Genomic DNA, 19,897 nt, shown 5'->3' with positions numbered 1-19,897 from the left:
CTATCTCCAAGTGCTGTGGAAGATGGTGGTCCCTCAATAGCATGGAAGCAAGATTCAACTGCCACTCAATCAGTTTTGGGATTGGGGTGGGAGAAATCACCCTTCTCAACAGGCAGCAAAATGTATTTTATTTATATATATATATAAATTTTTAAACATAAATGCAGAAATAAAAACAATGAAACATATATCATAACATATTTTCTTAGCTTCATTGGACTCCCTCACGTCTCCCGCTCCCACTTGCATCATTGTCAATTCTTACCCGCAATTTATCATCTTGTTTACATTCTTATATCCCATTCATTTAAAATATAATCTAATAATCCTCCCAAAGATTTATGTTTTTTCCTCAATCTCACTTGTCATCCTAATTCCATCTAGTTTAGTGGTGCTCAATTATTTATGATCTAGCATCCTTCTTAACATTCAACCAAATTACAATGCTTTTTTAAATAAATCTTAAATTTCTTCCAGTCTTCTTCAACCTTCTCTTCTCCCAGATCTCGGATTCTGCCGGTCATCTCGGCTAGTTCCATATAGTCTATCAGGTGCATCTGCCACTCTTCCAGTGTGGGTAGATCTTGGGTTTTCCAGTGCTTAGCGATAAGTATCCTTGCTGCTGTTGTTGCATACATAAAAAATGTTCGGTCCTTCCTTAACACCTTCTGGCCGACAATGCCCAGAAGGAAGGCCTCTGGTTTCTTAGTGAAGGTATACTTAAATACCTTTTTCAGCTCATTATATATCATTTCCCAGAAAGCCTTCACTCTAGGGCAAGTCCACCAGAGGTGAAAGAATGTTCCTTCATTTTCTTTACATTTCCAACATTTATTATCAGACAAATGGTATATTTTGGCAAGTTTAACTGGGGTCATGTACCATCTATATATCATTTTCATTACATTTTCCTTCAAAGCATTACATGCAGTGAAGTTCAACCCAATGGTCCACAACCTTTCCCAGTCCTCAAACATAATGTTGTGCCCAATGTCCTGTGCCCACTTTATCATAGCCGATTTAGCCATTTCATCTTGTGTATTCCATTTTAACAGCAAGTTATACATTCTTAAAAGTACCTTAGTCTTAGGCTCTAACAGTTCTGTTTCCAATTTCGATTTCTCCACCTGGAACCCTAGCTTTTTGTCATTTTTAAAAACTTCTTTAATCTGAGCGTAGTGTAGCCAGTCTCGCACTTTATCCTTCATTTTCTCCAAACTCTGCAATTTCCAAATGTCTCCATCTTTTTCTAGTATTTCCCAATATTTTGGCCATTTGGCCTCCATATTGGGTCTTTTTCGGGCCTTAGCTTCCAGCGGTGAAAGCCACCTTGGAGTTTTATTTTCCAATAAGTCTTTATATTTTGTCCAGACATTAAACACTGCTTTTCTGACAATATGATTCTTAAAGGCCTTATTGATCTTAACCTTGTCATACCATAAGTATGCATGCCAACCAAAAGCATTGTTAAAACCTTCCAGATCCAGAACGTCAGTGTCCTCGAGAAGTAGCCAGTCTTTTAGCCAGCAGAAAGCTGCGGCCTCATAGTACAACTTTAGGTCTGGCAGGGCAAAGCCCCCTCTTTCTTTCGCATCAGTTAATATCTTAAACTTAATTCTGGGCTTTTTGCCCTGCCAGACAAACTTAGAGATGTCTCTCTGCCACTTCCGGAAGCACTCCGTCTTGTCCACAATCTGTAGTGTTTGAAACAAAAACAACATTTTTGGCAATACATTCATCTTAATAGCAGCAATTCGGCCTAACAAAGAAAGTTTCAATTTTGTCCAACTGTCTAAGTCTCTTTTAATTTCAGACCAACATTTTTCATAGTTATCCTTAAAAAGACTCAGATTTTTTGCTGTTATGTTTACCCCTAGGTACTTTACTTTTTTAACCACAGTTAGTTCTGTCTCTCTCTGAAACCGTTCTGACTCTGTATCTGTCAAATTTTTTCCCAGCACCTTAGTTTTCTGTTTGTTTAATTTGAATCCCGCCACCCGACCAAAGTCTTGAATCAATTGTAACACTCTTTTCGTACTAGATTCTGGCTCCTGCAGGGTCAAAACTAGGTCATCTGCAAAAGCTTTAAGTTTGTATTGTTTCCCTCCGACCAGGCAGCAAAATGTATTAAGCTGGTGCCAACGCTTCAAAAACTTACCAGTTGCAAGTAATTGCACGACAGCTTAGCAAAAGAAATAAGACTCTTTGCCATGTGTTTATTTGCTTTGCTTCCATTTATCTAATGAAATCATGTCAGTTCTCTAGTTTTGCTTTTACTTGAAGTCTATCAAATGTAATGTTTAGTTTTCATTTTGATCAGGTGCAACCAGAACTTGATTTTCCCCCAGTTTCAATTATGTTTAGCTTTTATTTTATTCTGCCTATTACAAAACAACAAACCTTATGCGTGTGAGATTATCTCCTAGGAAGAGTAATTTGGGGGCGAGGGAGATAATCACAACTTTGCAACTACCTAATTTGGTTGTTACAGTGTCACTTCACTGGCCTGATTCACACTTAATGTCCAGCCATGGTTTGTTTTAAAGCCCATGAGTTAACCACAAGTTGTCCCTCAGATGATCAAATAAACCACAGCTTTATCTCCATTTTTTTTATTTTGTTTTCCAGCTGCTCTTGCCTTGTTCCTTTGTAGCTTAGTAAGGATCGGAGGAATGGCTAAACATTCCTAATGCTCAAATGGCACATAACTCTAAGCCACAATAGTTAAAACAAACCAAGTATTATAAACCAACAACAAATAATGGCTTCAGAGCAGTAATTTAACAAACCATGGCTTAGCATTATGTGCAAACTAGGCCATTTTATGACTAAGTTTATGAAAATAGAAATAGAATTTTCACTTAGTACAACAAGAGAGATTGGCAGTCTTGAACTAGGCCTACATGTGACGAAAGTGTTATGTGCTGAAGTTATCACCCTGGGCCAGCAGGGGGATACTGTAGATAGTTCAGGTCCACATATGCAAATAAGGGATCAAAAGTGAAGTTCAGTGATTGGATAGTTACAGAAAATGGTTACTGTTGCGTTCTAGTGAAGCTCTATATAAGCAGGCTGGCTGAACCCTTCAGTTCAGTTCAGTTCTGGCCTGTGAATAAACAAGAGCTGTTTGAAGAATCGCTGTGTCGTCAGATATGTTCACCCACAACTTAACAAAAAGTGTGACTTACTCTGTGCAAAATACAAATCTATGGCTTTGGTGGTCCCACTAGAAATCTAATGAGGGTTGCAGGATCTGTTGGGAGTGCTAATGCTGTGAACCTTCCATCATACCCTCAGTCTGCAATTATGTGCAAATAAGCCTTATATTTAGTTACCTTCTAATGTGAGCTTAAGTTGGGGAGATAGCAGCAGCCTTCTCACAAATACATACTTGCTATCTACAAATACATACTTGTATATTGGATGGGTGGTGCTGGTTGTCTCTGCTGCATTTCGGATCTGCTCAGTAGATATTATGGTCCCCATACGTTAGTTGTTGTAATTTACATTGCCATTGAAGAGGATAGCTTGTGGTTTATATTGCTATTTAAGAGGATATCTTATCTAACCCTTCTGTGCTGCTCTAGAAATTTAGAATTTTAATTCTATACACATCAATACTTACTAATACCAAGGACCACCACACTGGTTGTGTCCACTCTGCTCTATTTCCAAAACATGTTTAACGTCACACACAATTCACAAACTTGTCACACCTAAACAAGAGACATCCTGTGGTTAAAAGAACAAACGCAACCAGCTTTTTAGGCCAAGCTACGCTAGGCAATTGACAAACCCACAATATGTTTGTGGGCAATTTTCAGCACCTCCTTTCTCTAGAAGTCAATCGGCCCCATTATAATTGCCTCAATTTATGACGGTTATCTGTGCTAGTCATCTTCCATTTTTGCCACAAACAGCCTTGACTGATATGATCAGAGGCTCATGAGAAACCAAAAGAGGTGGAAAAAATCCTGTTTTTGATATCATCACCAAGCCTTTTAAAAGTTTGAAAATTATTATTAAAGTTGGTTCTTTCATTTTGGTGGCTGCTAACCAATTCAAATCCAAATATCTATGTGTACATTTTACAGCAGTCCACAAACATGCTACACGTTAAGTCATACTTACCCTTCAAAGTATTCTACACCACCTGCATCACAGTGTGCTACAAGTACATGCAAGGAGCTGTGTACCAAATGTGATCCTGCAAACTCAAGCAATAGTAGCACTTGAAACATGCACAGACCACACAAGTATTTGCCATCACTTATCCTTCCCACACCCTTCTACAATAGGTCAGTGCTCAGTTACAGTTCTGCAAAAAGATGAATTAAGACAGTGACACAGTCACATGCTGAAGACCACAAGCCAGTGTGTGATCCCATTCCCAAATCATGTGCTCCATTTGCAAGAACGAATCCAGCTGCTGGAGTCAGTAAGGTTTTTATGAGGAGGTACATGCCACAAACTTTCTCCAGCAGTGAAAGCAAGCAGGAAATGAACAGTCAGTATCTGCTGAGCTTTCTGGAGTAGATTTCTAGTTGTGTATCACGTTTGTCAATGCAACAGGTTTCCCTCTGTATGTGCTGTGACAGTCTGCCCCCATGTGGCTTTATTTGGGCATAGAATGAGACTGAGGAATGCCTTTCAATAGGGGTGGGGAATGTGTGGTCTTACAGATGTTCTCAGACCACTCTATTCCTTCCCACTAGCAATCCTGGCTGGGAGAAGTAAGAACTGAGGGTTCAACAGCAATTGGAAGGCCAAAGATTACCTATCCCTGCACTATAATGGTCTCCCCTTGAGAAATTGAAGATCTTCAATGATGGACAAAGGGTTGACTAGTTGGTCACCAATGGTGAGGCAGTTAATCATAGAATCATAGAGTTGGAAGAGACCACAAGGGCCATCGAGTCCAACCCCCTGCCAGTTGCTATTTTCCTCAACAGTGTGGCTAGGAAGGGCACAGCAATCTGCAAGTGGGCAGCAACAATGGAAGAGAAAGACACTTCTGCCCATCCCAAGGCTTCCCTTGTTGCTTTCACATCTGTGTGACCACCTCACAAGGCTAAGCTGTGAGCACTGAGGCCATGGGTGCTTTGGCACCCACTATACTTGTGGGTCTGAGGCCCCACAAAGTCAATGGGCAAAGTTGAAGCCCTTCGTTGTGGGCACCCACAATCTTCAGCGCAAGAGCTGTGAGCACCTGTCAAGAGAGGAGCCAGGAGTTGTGCCAGAAACAAGGCTGAAAAGACCAAAGGTGCTCCAAAGTTCCAGCCGAAACACAAAGCCATGGACCATCCTTCCATTTAGGAGGACCATGGGGCTAGCTTGAGTTTGGTGAGGCTGGTCCAGAACCTGGGAATACTGTTCCGCACTGCCCAGGAAGACGATCCAATCTGCGCAACTGTGGTTCACCACAGGGGGAAGCCGCATGAAGAGCAAAACATGGTTCTTTATACAGCCTTTAATCTGCTCCCAAACTCAAAAGGAGAGGCAGTCTGGTGTGGACCCATTTAAAGGTAATATATACCGTGGTACCTCAGGTTACATACACTTCAGGTTACATACGCTTCAGGTTACAGACTCCGCTAAGCCAGAAATAGTACCTCGGGTTAAGAACTTTGCTTCAGGATGAGAACAGAAATTGTGTGGCGGCAGCGCAGCAGCAGCGGGAGGCCCCATTAGCTAAAGTGGTGCTTCAGGTTAAGAACAGTTTCAGGCTAAGAACGGACCTCCAGAACGAATTAAGTACTTAACCCGAGGTACCACTGTATTGCAATGCGCTCTACATGGGTCTTCCCTGAAAAATGGTCTGGAAGCTGCAACACGGCTATTGGTTGCAGCCAGACAGGATCATGTCATTCCAATCCTAAAGATACTGCATTGGTAGCTGCTAAGTCACCAAGCCCGGTTCATGGTCAGCTGGCAATCTAGTTTATATGTAAACTCCACTGAATTCACTGGATTAACATTTGCATAAATATGCATAGGTCTAGATGGAAAAACCTTAACTTTTGCTTTTTAAAAAATCCAAAAACCCTTCCATGCTTTTTTTTTTTTTTTGCTTGTGTGGTGTAAATAGTTTAAGATACTGTAAACTGCGAAGAGCATTGCGTTTTGAATGCTGTAGAAATAGGAAAGTTAATTGCAAATAATCCAACACAGAATCATAGAATTGTACAGTTGGAACATACCATAGGGGTTATCTAGTCCAACCTCCTGCAATGCAGGAATCTCAACTAAACACTAGTGAAATAATCCTGGATTAGGAGTATTATTTTTTTTAAAAACAGAGAACACAGAAGCTTTAACTTCTTAAAAATTTACAGGGATTAAAAAAAAAAAATCTACCCTCCCTCCCACTTTCTATTTCACCGAACATGCACAAAAACCATAGACTCAACCCTTAAGTAAAAGCCGCGCGCTCGGTACACTCGCAAGAGCTCCAGCAAATTTTACCTTCGCGCCCAATCACAGCCTTGCAGCTTTAAGTCCCCTCCCACCTACCAATCAGACACGTCGAGGGTCAGGCCCCGCCCACTCCGAGCGGTTTTTGGCGCGCTTTTGGAGCAGGCCTCTTTTCCCCCGCGCGCCGTTGCTAGGAGACGTCGGAGGAGGCCGTTATTTCCGTTACGAGCCGCACCCCCCCTCGCCCCGAGGATGAGGAGCCGCGAGGAAGTAGACGCCACCCTGCAAGTCGCCAAGTTGGACCCGGCGGAGCTGCTCCCCGCGGCGCAGTGCCTCAGCTTCAGCGCCCAGGCGGCGGACGCCGGGGAGTGCCGCCTCTTGCAGCTGGAGCCGGAGCTTTGCGCCGAGTTGGAAGCGGGGCGGAGGTACGCATGCGCATGCTGCGGGGGGGGGGGGGAAGAGCGGGTAAAACGGTACTTTCTAGCACTCGGCTCTGTGGTTGGGCGTGGCTCTAGTCTACGGCGACCCCAGGCGGCCCGGAGGGTTAATAGCATGTCCTAGGTAGCTCCCACGTGGAGAGCTCCTCACGGTTTTTATATACAGTACAAGTCCAGAGACAAGTCCAGAGACTTGGGACGCAGGTGGCGCTGTGGGTTAAAGCCTCAGCGCCTAGGGCTTGCCGATCGAAAGGTCGGCGGTTCGAATCCCTGCGGCGGGGTGCACTCCCGCTGCTCGGTCCCAGCGCCTGCCAACCTAGCAGTTCGAAAGCACCTCCGGGAGCAAGTAGATAAATAGGGACCGCTTACCAGCGGGAAGGTAAACGGCGTTTCCATGTGCGGCTCTGGCTCTGGCTCTGGCCAGAGCCGCTTTGTCACGCTGGCCACGTGACCCGGAAGTGTCTCCGGACAGCGCTGGCCCCTGGCCTCTTAAGTGAGATGGGCGCACAACCCCAGAGTCTGTCAAGACTGGCCCGTACGGGCAGGGGTACCTTTACCTTTACCTTACAAGTCCAGAGACACCCCTTCCTTACCAGGATGACTGGCTTTCCAGATTTTGGAGAAATTAACATTTACCATTTGAAAAGACCGCTTTGAAAGTGTGCCCCGCTTTAAGTGTCAGCCAGTTTTTTAAAAAAAATATTTTAAAGTGTTATTAAACTTATTTTATTAGTATTATGCATTAATTTTACCCAGCCTTTTCCCCCTGGTGGGATTCAAGGCCTGGACTACAGATGAAAAAAGAGAACTGCCTTACTCGCCTTTATGTCAAGGCAGGATGAAATATACTCAGAGTCGCAAAGTGATTTCATGCTCTTTATTCAGCTCATAGTGGTGAGGAGGAATGAATGAAAGTCCCCTCAAAGTATCTGCTTTATATACATTATTTACACAATGGGCTGCACATGATTGGCTAATTCTGGAATTCTACTGTAAGCCAATCAGGTTGTGGATTCACTTATATCTGGAGCATGATTGGGTGGTTCCTGCCAACCAATCATACTGCTGCATTGTTCTAGGACCAATCAGACTGCTGCATTCTGAATCCTATTGTTCTAGGACCAATCAGACTGCTGTAATTTGGATCCTATTGTTCTAGGACCAATCAGACTGCTGCAGGTTGGATCCTATTCAACTCAGTACATAACACCGGATGATCAACATTTAGAAATTGTGGGTTGCAATGCATTCGCGTTTTATCAGATTGCTATTCAATAAGTCCTGATGATTAGTGACTTCAGTTGGATGCATCCTGTATGCAGGATTGTAAGCATTTATACTTCTGGTTACACCTTAGTAGATCGCAGAGTGATGCAGCTTTAGACTTGCATGACATATTTGTACATCTATGCACAACAAAGTGTACGGAAATAGCAAAGACTTGTGGCCTGCCTTATTGTCTGCACTTCTGGGTTGTTAAAAATAACAACACAGTGAAGCATGTGTTGAACTAGGGCCCAAATGTTGTGAATCAAATGGGGAGAATGAAGTTACGAGTTTGGCTGGTTTTTTGCTTGTTTGTTTTTAACATTGAGCAAATCAAATTCATTGTTTTTATACATAATATGCTGATATATAGTAGCGTTAGTAACAATTGATACCTAGCATCCTTTCATTATTTTAAAAGTTTGCAATTCAGAAGTAAATGCTGCTTTAAAAACCCAAACCAACCATTGCTGCAGTAACTCTGTATTTAATTGTCTTGTTTTGTTTTGCAGCCTGGTGATCCGTGGAGACCGCGATGAACATGCTGTGTTGTGCAGTAAAGATAAAACCTATGACATGAAAATTGCAGATACCTCTAATACATTGCTTTTCATACCTGGCTGTGAAACTCCAGAGCAGCTTGGTATAAACAAGACAGCTTCTAATATACTTTACACTCAGGTATTTTGTGTGTGAGTGAGAGAGAGAGAGACTTTACTGAAGCCAACTGCAAATGGCTAACTATCTTTGAAAATGTAGGTTCTAACCCACTCCCATTTATATACTCTTCAAAAAACATATCTATCACATTTATATCCTTCCTTCCTTCCTTCCTTCCTTGGCATTCAAAGTGGTTTATAAGGGGTGGTCCTGTCTTATGCTTAGTGCAGTTCTATGATTTGTGTTAGTGGAATAAGAAGGATTGATCCAAGATAATCTAAAAAAGTTAATGGTTGAACAGGAATTAGAACATGGCTGTTACTGGTGGTTGGATGACGCAGTTTCAAATTAGATGCCATATATAGCATTATTTCCCCCCCATTTCTAGCTGCATGATTTACAAGCGTCTTCTCTTAAAGAAGAAGTGTATGTGACAGAACACTAGCATGAATTCTTTTCCTATTTGAAAGTTGCCATTTTGGTGGCAAGAAGACCATGAAGCAGATAGAGGAGTTATTGTGGCCCTGCACGTCCATAGGGCAAGTCCTATTTGTCTTCCATTGGTGCACCACCCAAATACAGAAAGAACAGGAGGGAGGCACGGAACCATAAATAATGGAAAAAGGAGAAATGTGTTCTGCAAAAGGGTCTTCCCTACAGTACCAGCTAGGCAGCAATGTTTGTGCAAGCAGCTTCAGTTGTTCTACAACATTTTGAATTTTTAAGATTGCTCCCACAGATGGATTTTGTGTTCTGCAACACATTGAGCTTATAAATTTTCTTAGTTGGTGCCTTTGGGAAGACCTTCTCACCTCCTCAATGGCTACCTTCTGTTGGAAACTGGAAAGGTGCCCTCCGAAGGAGCATCTAATATGCCAAACAGAGGGGCATCCTGATATTTTCATTACAAGGTCTAATGCTGATGAGGGGATCTCTGTCTGCGACTGACAGATTTAAATATTAGTAATGGCAAATTCCAATTAAGGCTATTGCTATAGATTGCAGGCTTCTCCAATAATTACTGGGAACTAAGAAGATGCCGACCTAAGTTAAAGAAACTCAAGAAACTTCTGATGGAAAATCCTTATGAAGGACCAGACAGTGAAAATGAGAGAAGTTTGACTAAATCAAAGGTAAAAATGGGAGAGGACTTGATGGAAAAGCTTCTTGGGCATCAGCTTTTAAAAAATGCATAGTTTAGATTGCTCTTGTGAAAGAATAGGAATGCAGCTATTAAATGATTGCAAGGTAATGAGTGTAACTGGTGAATATCAAGTGATTTTAAACACTGCCCTACCCTACACCAATCCTGTAAGGTAAAAGTGTGTATTATTCTCTCCCTGTTGGTGGAAGTGAGCTGAGCAGGAAGGGAGAGAGAGAGAGAGAGAGACTTGGCTAAGGTCACCTAACGAGCTCACAGTAGAGATGAACTTTGAATCCTCTAATCACCTTCTCTGTTACCCAATGCTAGTTCTCAAAGGTTTATGTTTCAAAACATAAAGCTAGCTCCAAGAGTACCAGAAGGTTCATCCCTTTTGGCTTCTCTATAACCAATAGATCAGTGGATATCATGTTCAAGAAGATGGGAATCTACTTCTATTTAACACATAATTCAAAAAAATTAAGGTTGTCAGAAAAAATATATTTTAAGGAGTTTGAATTACTTCACAAATCTTAAAAATAAGTTGATGGGGTTTTTTTGTTTCCTCTTTTTGACATTGTTACTTAAGTATCTGTCATTATGATAAGTGAGGCATGTGCTGAGATAGGACTTGCATGCTGCAAGGACTTGGGATTGGTGCAGTGTACGCTTGTCCAGTTTGAGAGTAATAAACATTATCTCTCTTTCCTACACCCCCTTCCCACTGTGGGATGTAGCATTATCAATGTCAATGGGGATTCAGGGTTGTATCCAAGGAAATGTGGTTATCTCATTTGTGTGAGTACTTCCACCTCCCCCACATCCCTCCCAATATGTTCTGGAGTTCCCCCAATCTAACAAGAGAGAAGGGGGTGGTCACAGGAGAGGAGAAGAAGTCCCATTGCATGCTAACAGTATAAATTCATTGGCTATAACCCTTACAGACAGATAGTCATAAAGTCTAGTATGAGAATAAATATTGGCTTAATACTTTTGTGTGTCTTTTACAGTACACAACAGAAGAGTTACTAGATCAAGTCCAAGCAAGTGAGGAAGAAATAATGGATCAACTGAAGGTTCTAAAAGCATGCCAAATTGAAGGTATTTGGAGATAATCTGGAGCTCATATTTTTAATGTGGGGAGGGGGTCTATTTGCATTGTTTTCTCTCTGTCTCTTAGAATTCCTTCTTATCTAAAGGTTTCTGAGCTTTAAAGGTTGATTTACATGATTCTACTGTATTGTAACAAGAAAAGGAGTGGATTAAAATTACTTGCAAGGATTTTGATGGATAATTATGGGCGTATCTTCTTTTGACTGACCACGGTGGCTATGGGGACTGTAGGAAGCTCTTTTTTCCAGAAAAGTAGCACAGCATTTTCTTGTTCCTACTCTAGCCTACTTTCACCAGTTTTTATTAAAAGCCAATTTTTGTGCTCTGTTTGTGTGGCACTCCATTTTTCAGGACAGAGGCTGTGCAGATAAGATTGGGTTCCATTTTCAGGGGCACCCATTGAGTTCTATGAGACAAAGTAACATAGGCTGTAATCTTGAACACCACTTGGGTGTTCATGTAGAGGAGCACACGTGTGCATGTGTGCGTGCATGCATGCATGCATAGAAGAGAACCTTTTTTTTTTTTTGGGACAACTATGCAAAACATATCTGCAGTGTATGAATTGTCCCCGGTATCAAAACAATGGGTACTTGGCTAGCATATGACAAATGGCTCTTGTTTAAAAAGATGTGGAAGATCATAGTCTACTTTCATAGAAGAAGTTTTACCATTTCTGCTGGTTTTTGATTATGACCTTGCTTCTCTGCTTGGCAGGTTGTTGGCGGATTCTAGACTTTGATTATGAGATGAAATTGTTGAATCATGTGACACAATTGATATATACCGAGTCCTGGCCATTCAGCAAGGTCCCTTTAAGCATATGTCTACAAGAACTCGGACCTTTAGAGCCCAAGTAAGTTCTTTTGTTAGCCCTTGCGTAAAAATGCAAGGTCCAGAATTTTAGTCCAGAATAGAAGGGCCCACCCTCAACCCCATGTTTCATTCTGAAGGTGCCCTTGTTCTGTTGGTTATAACAGCTCCATCCTCTGGACCACTTCAGATACATAAAATATCAACAGGTGCTAGAGGGGATGTTCAGTGGAACCATAGTTGTCAACTTTCAGATTTGAAAATAAGGGATCAGAAGCCTCAAAAATAAGGGATCAGCAGCCTCACCTGTTCCGGGGACAGTCTACGGAATATCTAACAATCGGGGATAGCAGCGGGAAACAGCGCTGGAATAAGGGAATTTCCCACAAAAAAGGGAAAGTTGACAGCTATGAGTGGAACATCAACACATCAACATCAACCCTATCCCCAATTATGCAGCTATGATCCCCAAACAAACAAAGAGTTCCCATTGGCACCATAATGAATCGAATATAGGCCCAGTTTCTGGAAAACAGTAGGAGAATGGGGAAAACCCAGTTGCTATTTACAAATTTAAGTACAGGTGTGTGTTTTTTCAAACTTGAAGAAATATGAGGATCAACTGAGATGGCCAAATTCTGTAACATATGGTAATATAATTTTTTTTCATATACTAAAAGTAGACAAAACATTTTTTCCAGGGAAATGATAGAACACATTCTTGAGAGTTATGGAAAGAGATACATTGATGAAGGTAAGTTAGTTCCATGAGTGCATGTTTTTTTAAAGTAATAATGTTAAAGCTCCTGATTAAGTAGTTGTAGGCAGGGGTTGACAAAAGTGAAGGCAGTGTATCTGGTCAAATGTGAGTAGCATTTGTGCCAAATTAGCGGTAATAGAGACAACCTGTTTGTTTATACTGATGCTGTGAAACACAGTTGCTGTTCTGCAAATTTAAAATTCTTGCCTAGAAGTTTAAACCTCATGTACACTACATAGGTCCCTGTATCATCCAGTTTAAATCCAGGTTTGTGCCACATGCTTTGCTTTCAGCCAAGCCTCAGTCAAGGAGAAAAGGGCATAGGATGAGGGAGAAGGAGAGTGGCAGTGGTTGGGTCCCTAACTTGTGGAGTTTTTTTACTCTAAAACTGACAGCATACTCCCTGGTGAATATACATTGTTAGGGCACACTTACAATATATCCAAATTTGCCCAAACTGCATAATTTTAAAGTGACTGGCTTTTTTAAAGAATTCAGATAAAGGATGGTACTGTATTTAATTATGTTTTACTGAGAGTGGACCCACTGAAATTAATGAACCTAATTTAGTCATGTTCCTTTATTTCAGTGGGTCTGCTGTGAGTAAAATTTAGTTGACTACCACCCATAATTTCTTGTGTTCTTAATACTCATTCCTAGGCGAGACTTACTTTGAAATGAATGAAGAGAAGATATGCAGAGCAACAGCACAGATGCTCTTACAAAACGCAGTCAAATTCAGTCTAGCAGAATTCCAAGAAGTATGGCAGCAGAGCGTCCCTGAAGGAATGACGACTAGACAGGACCAGTTAAAGGTAAAATAAAGCCAGCAATTTACATCCATGGAAATGTCGTGTGTCAGGTGTAGAACTGGTGCTCTCAAGGCAGGAGAAATGGAACTGCTCTGCAGGAGGAGACTCACTGTGTTTGAGTGGATCAGGCCAGAATTCAAAACCCACCTTTTATGGTTTTTGTGAGGATGAGGAAAGGTGAGGGCTGGGTTCACCAACCCTGAGCTCTTCAAAGTAAGAGCAGGACAAAATGCAATGATTCTGTTTTCTATATCTTCTTATTTCAAGGGGTTGGCGCTTGTGGACAAATCCTCCAGACCAGAAACCATTTCCTTCCTAAATGTTGAAGACTTACCAGAAGATAACCAGGAAAGATTTAACAGTTTATTTGCTATTAGGGAGAAATGGACAGAAGCTGATATAGCTCCATATATACAGTAAGTAATAAAAATACTGAATGTTACAGAATCACAAACATACCTCATTTTTGTTTCATGGGGCACAATTCACCATGGAATGGCTTCACTTTTTGCAGCATAAACTTAAGTCTCCTTGCTTTCGAAGCTGTTCACAACCCAACTTTATTATTTCCTTCTGCACCTTTTCCTGTTACTTTGTTCTTTGTTTCCACTGCTGTTCTTCAGTCAAGAATGTGTGGCATTTGATATGATGCACTGTAATACTAGGGATAAATCCATAATTTGGAGTGTTTTAAAAGTAACTGAAGCAAATGGCCGTTCTGTGTGGTCTTTGAAGTTGCATGAATAGTGCTTGTATTCTCTTTTGCAGGGACTTATGTTCAGAGAAGCAAACGATTGGTGCATTGCTGACAAAATATGCTCGTTCTTCAGTGCAGAATGGACTTAAAGTTTATAATTCTAGAAGACCCGTTTCATAAGAAGTAATACTGATTACTGAGAACATACAGACTGGTGGCTCAAATTTGGAATGAGGTTGTTGGGATTCTTGCAGTAATGGTTAAAATCCTAGGGATTTTCTGTTAATCATGTAACAATGTTGAAATGCATTGGAATTATTTTATAGATGAAACTGAACTGTTTTGAAAAGCTAAAAATGCTTTCTTTAAACGTTCTGCAACTGTCTCTAGTTATTATTAAAACCTTATTCATAAAGCTGTGTTGTAATCTCAGAGGTAAAAATATCTTGGACTGATGTATATTAAAGCATATAGTAGTATCATATTGTAATATGTAGAGGGGCCAGTAACAAAACCCACTGAAAGAAGAAAATTGAGATATGTGTACATGTGGGGTGTTTATATATTTCTTGCCCATGGTACTGCAACCCATCTCAGTCACAGAAGGCATATTAAAATCAAATTTTAAAACCTGCTTGTGATACAGGGCTGGGGTGGGATGGGAGACAGGTCACCATGCTATCTCTTTAGACTTGGCCAATGATATCTAAACAGGTCTTGCCCTATTTGTAAACTCCTTGCTGCGGATGAAACACATTGGATGTGAGTCACAGCTAAAATTCTCCTGTGTAGCAGCACGTCACTCATGCCCTGTCACATTTTAAACACACTTTGCACTGTGGCAGCATGCTACAGGTAATGTTGACTCGCATGGTAAGTGCATTTGAACATGACAGGGTGTTGACAGTTTACATGGGTAACTTTATCCATGCCTCAATACATGTGTTACGATGATAGCTGTATGACAATTACAGGTTCAGGTGCAACTTGTTACTGTTTCAAGGAGCAATGATGGGAGAGGGCTATTTCCTTCATTATGGGAATGATCAGCCTTTGTGGGAAACGGGATGCTGAATTTGATGGGCCTTTAGTTTGACCCTGCAGGCAGGCTCCGGCAGATTGAGCGGAAGAGACTAATAGTGGGGTCCAACATTCAAGCAGGCGGTTTCTGCATGTTCTGCAGAGGGAAGTAAGGGGCAGATGGGGCTTATCAACCGGGGAAGGTAGGCCATCTAGGAGAAGGAAGATGCTGATCCTAAACCACTTGGTTAGATTGTGTACGGCTGTGTTAATTAATGCAGCAATGGTTAGCATGAAAAGGGGGAGGATGTCAGCATTTTCATTCTCCCGTTGCTGGATGTGTGATTGTTATATCACATGTCTGTGTTTACATTCCATGCTTGGAAAGTGTGGGAACGGAAGCCAGTCCTATCTCTTCTCTTGGATTGTACTTTTGTACTATTTACACTCTCTCTCTTGGAGAAGATGTGAGAGGACGCCATGATTGCTTTGTCCTGAATATATTGCTTAATAAATATAACTTAGATGTCATACCTCATCGCCTCAGCTTCCAGCTTTACTCTGCTGTTTGAGTGTGCATGTATTTTCAGATATGTGTCGCTGCTGTGCACCGGGACTGAAGGGTTATGGACGTCCAGGGCTGCGTTCCACAAGGAAATGGCCCAGAGTGGTTTGTCTCAGTTCAGGGGCTGTGCAGTGCCCCCCCCCCCGGCACTTCTGACAGAAAAGGCTCAGGAGTAAACCCTACACAAATCCAGTTTGGAGCCCCTTAGATGGTGCTGTTACGGTAAAATCTGGGTGCGAGGCTGCTCTGCCACCCAGCTCGTCGGACTAAGTCCGCAGGTCCCTGCGGAGGAAAATGAGCTCAGCCGGAGACAGGAGCAAGCCGCAGAAGATCCAAGTTTATTGCGCAACAGGTTCAAGGTGAGATTGAACAGCGAGAAAGGGGTGACATGAACTTTTGAAACTTCCCTCCATGTCCCAGAATACAGTGCAAAATACATCCCAGTTACATCATGAATACATTAAGAAGAGGTTGGGTTACACAGATTACATCATGAATACATTAAGAAGAGGTTGGGTTACACAGGATTAACATATGGAGGAGGGAGGGGGGAATATGCAGAGCTGGAGATATGCGCAGATAAGCACATCCTGAGTACCGGTGATGAGAAGACAATGGTCCATGTACTGGCATTGCCCGGAGGAAAGACTTGGCAGAGTGATTTGACAGGATTAGGGTCTTGACACCTGGCTTGAGGGATTATGGAGGACAGGGGAGGTGTCATGGAGTCCTAGAGAAATTGAGCAAATTGGCACATTGAGTTTCTATGAATTTTATAGATTTTAGTCCCTTTTGACATTGACAATTGGAAATAAATGGATATATTGTAGCGAAGAAGGTGGAGAAGACATGCCCCCCCCTTCCGTATCAGTGCAGATGTCAAATGTCTTGTTCTGCTTTCCTTTGGACCACATCAGTGAGGCTGAGGGGGGGGGGGTCTTGTCTGGACAGCCTAGGACCTCCAGACACACTGCCCAGGCTTGCACCCCGGGAAGGTCACTTTGGTGCCGGTAATGCAGTGGTTTGACTTCATGACAGCAACAGTCTGATCCAGTAAGAATCTTGGTGTTTGTATGGAAGGTTTATCGCTATGAACTGTCAATGGGAAGATTTCCTCTATGAAAGGGAAAGGGGCACAATCTGCCCAGAAGCACATCTGCAAATCAGATCATAGAATGCTTCTCTGGGAGGCGCTAGGAGTGCTGCTATATTTTGTTTCTAAATGCAAACAAAAATATTAATTTTGTTTCCAAAGGGGACGCAGCCTGAGGTTGTGTTTTCTGCAAAACGAAGAAGCCCATGCCGGAAAGTTACAAAACTTAGGCATCCTCCTTCTAACTTAAGGGAGAGCCACTAAAAAACCCCTCTGAAAATGAGAATTATTTCCCAACTGGCTCCTCCTCACTCCCTTAGGGCAGCCTGAGGGAGGAATAACTGCGCCTGCGCGGGAGCGCGAAATTCTTCGCTCAAACCACCTTCAAGCTTCCCAACGGGCGCGAGCTACTTCCCCCAAAGCAAATCCAGGTCGCCGTGGTAACGGCTCCACCAATAGGCGGCTTCGTTTTGCTCGGCATGCGCATTCTTCGCCTTCGCGCGCACGCGTGAGACGCGGCCTCTTGATTGGCGCGCTGACGAATCTGAAACGGGAGCGCGAGGGGAGAGGTGGGGTTTAACAAACCTACCGCGTCGACGACTTTCCCGCCCACTTTGACGTGAGGTCAAAGGTTGCGAGCAAAATGGCGGCCGCCTCGTCAGAAGCGAGACGCTGATTGTGTACTTGGAAGCGGGCCTAAGGGGAGCCGCCGGTCGTGGAGAGAGACGCCTCGCCGCCTGAGAGCCGCTGACTGCCCAGACTTTGCTCTCAGGCCCCGGCGGGACCCTTCCAAGAGGAGGCCCCCGAGCTGCAGCCGCTGCCTCCCTCGGACGTCATTCTTCCTCACAGGACACCCACCGCCTCACTAAAGCAACTCGCTTTTCATGAGGACTAGCGACGGTCCCCTCAACGAGGCAGCCGCGCCCGCTGAAGAATCGGGAGTTGAAGTTGCGGCAGCTCCTCGCCTCAGAACAAGCTCTCGCTCCACGCCCCAGATTCCTAGCCGGAGCTTAAGTAGCCCTCATGCCCACCCCATTTCTAGCAACACATCCCTGCCGTGAAACGGGAATCCTCCTGGGAGACCCACAGGAAAAGCGCCCCCTTCCTAGACACGCTCCAAAAGGAAGCAGGCTCCATGCTGGCTAGATACCTCTAGACCTGACCAGAAGCCCTGACAGCTGCCAACGCACCTGCTTAAACCAGATGCGATCTCTCAGATCAGGAGTCCCCTTGTTGGCATCGCCTTTGTAGAGAAAGGCTGTACCCAGCCCTGGCTCAAGGAAGGGTAACTACAAACCCATAGGATAGTTTGGGGGCAGCTCAGCAGCAGCTTCACCCGCTCCTAGGTCCAAATGCTGCCCCCACAAATCAGGAAGGTTGCATACTGCATTATGTCGGGATTCCTTCTCCCAGATAGAAACCTAGTCAGTAATCAGTTTTTGGTCTAAAAGTGCGTCTATCAAGTTAGCCAGGAATCACTGGAAACTGCTGTCGCTTCTTTAGTAAATAGACTACAAGACAAGAGATCTCTCTTTTTTTGCAGTTGTAAATAGCTAAATGCCTACACAAAAAAGAGAGATGTATCTAGTTTGCTTTGGTAGGTCTTTAGAGGATTCAGAAGTCGTCATCTTTTAACCTGGGGTAGGAGAAGTTCTCTTTCTAGGAAGGATCCCCTTACCTTATTAAACAGATACTAAGTTTGATACATATATAATTCTCCCTAATTTAAGAGGTCAGTATTAGTAGGTCTCCCGAAATCTGAAGTATTCACACTCCGAAAATGCTTTATGGGCAATGTTGCCTCTTTGGACATTTCTTTGGACTATTATAAAATTTTCTGGTGAAAGATCTTTAATGGGAAGAAATCAGCCAAGAAAGGAAGAATTAAAGTTACCTTTGAAAAGACTGCTAATGAGGCTTGTGATGTGTATTTGATTTTCATCAAGGTTCAGTACTACTATTTATGATGAACAGGAAGAAAGGAGACAAGGGGTTTGAGAGCCCAAGACCTTATAAATTATAAGTATCTGCTACTGTTTCTTTTCTTATGAACATAGGTTGATGTTTTTAAACTGAAGCAATAGGCCTTTGGAGTCCAGAAAGCTGCAAGTTGTTTAAAAAAACTACATTGTGGTCAGGAAACTGGAAAGAAATTGAAGTTGCATTTTAACAACTAGTTTGGTAATATAAATCAATTCCATTAAAATGTGGGAAACTGCATTTTTGGTTTTTCCCTGATACATGTAAATATGTACAGTGCACTCCTAACTATTTCAGCTTGAAAGTACGGTAAGTCTTCTTGAATTCAGTGAGGCCTACTTTCAGGTACATAGACTTAGACTTGTGACCTTAGTTCCTTAGGCATCAAAATTTGCTTGGAACATGAAAGTACCATGAATGATCCACAAGCAAGTTGAACTGAAATATTTTTATGTAATAATAATAATAATAACAACAACAACAACTATGAAATACGACTTCCATCGGCCTGGGTTGCCTCAGCCACTGTCAATTATTCCTATTGGTTTGAGGCTCTTTAAGAATCTCAGCTTAACTTCTCATGTTATGCTATTGCATTGACTTCAGAATACTGTAACTTTGATACAGAAAATACTGGAAATTACCTACATTTGTTTCTGGTGATGGCTAATTGTGATGTGAAGTGCCAAACAAGCTGAGAACTATAGAGGAAAAAGGGTGCTAAAACTAATGCATGATTGTAGTTGGCTGCTTTGGGTTGGAATTGCTGGGGTGGATGCGTTTTAACTAGAATCCCACCCAGGAGAGAAGTTTCAGTTGTACATGTCTAGCTGCTTGAGTATATAATGGAATATTAGAAAATTTACTGATATTTCTGATGCCACAACTCATGTTATAAATTGTTTTCTATTAATGCAGACAATATTTTCTCAGTATATATAGAAGGAATCTTATCTATTTGTTGTAGTGTTAAATGTGGTGCATATTCACACATACAATATAGGTGTTGTTTACTTGATACCAGCTTGATACTTGGCCACTTATGGAGGGTGCAATCATTCTTTATGATGAAGTGCCCAGGATGGCCTGTGTCTAAAATCTGTTATGTGACACATGAGTGCAGGCA

At 42.4% G+C, this 19,897-nt stretch overlaps 2 protein-coding genes across 2 annotated transcripts in view; both read left to right on the top strand.

The window, feature by feature from the left end:
* The first annotated feature begins 5,770 nt into the window (after positions 1-5,770).
* DSCC1 (DNA replication and sister chromatid cohesion 1) lies at positions 5,771-15,671 on the top strand. The gene is made up of 9 exons (XM_079984430.1): positions 5,771-6,839; positions 8,630-8,798; positions 9,776-9,910; positions 10,929-11,019; positions 11,749-11,887; positions 12,546-12,598; positions 13,265-13,419; positions 13,684-13,832; positions 14,185-15,671. The coding sequence occupies exons 1-9, from the start codon at positions 6,667-6,669 to the stop codon at positions 14,291-14,293; spliced, it is 1,173 nt and encodes a 390-aa protein (XP_079840556.1). The 5' UTR covers positions 5,771-6,666; the 3' UTR covers positions 14,294-15,671.
* Positions 15,672-17,405: 1,734 nt separating this feature from the next.
* TAF2 (TATA-box binding protein associated factor 2) overlaps positions 17,406-19,897 on the top strand; it is a 62,622-nt gene continuing 60,130 nt past the window's right edge. The window contains exon 1 of the mRNA XM_079984168.1: positions 17,406-18,811. Coding sequence (XP_079840294.1) covers positions 18,755-18,811 — 57 coding nt within the window. The 5' untranslated portion in view covers positions 17,406-18,754. The remainder of the gene's footprint in view (positions 18,812-19,897) is intronic.

This window comes from Podarcis cretensis, assembly GCF_951804945.1.
Source record: "Podarcis cretensis genome assembly, chromosome: 7".
Classification (NCBI taxonomy): Eukaryota; Metazoa; Chordata; class Lepidosauria; order Squamata; family Lacertidae; genus Podarcis; species Podarcis cretensis.
The sequence above is the reverse complement of the archived record's forward strand: the minus strand, read 5'-3'. Positions and strand labels throughout refer to the sequence as shown.

Excerpts from the sequence above, each read along its gene's own strand:
- DSCC1 (XM_079984430.1), top strand. The coding sequence starts at position 6,667 with ATGAGGAGCCGCGAGGAAGTAGACGCCACCCTGCAAGTCGCCAAGTTG. Across the intron at positions 11,888-12,545 it reads CTCGGACCTTTAGAGCCCAA|GGAAATGATAGAACACATTC; the intron begins GTAAGTTCTTTT and ends CATTTTTTCCAG. Across the intron at positions 13,833-14,184 it reads GATATAGCTCCATATATACA|GGACTTATGTTCAGAGAAGC; the intron begins GTAAGTAATAAA and ends TCTCTTTTGCAG.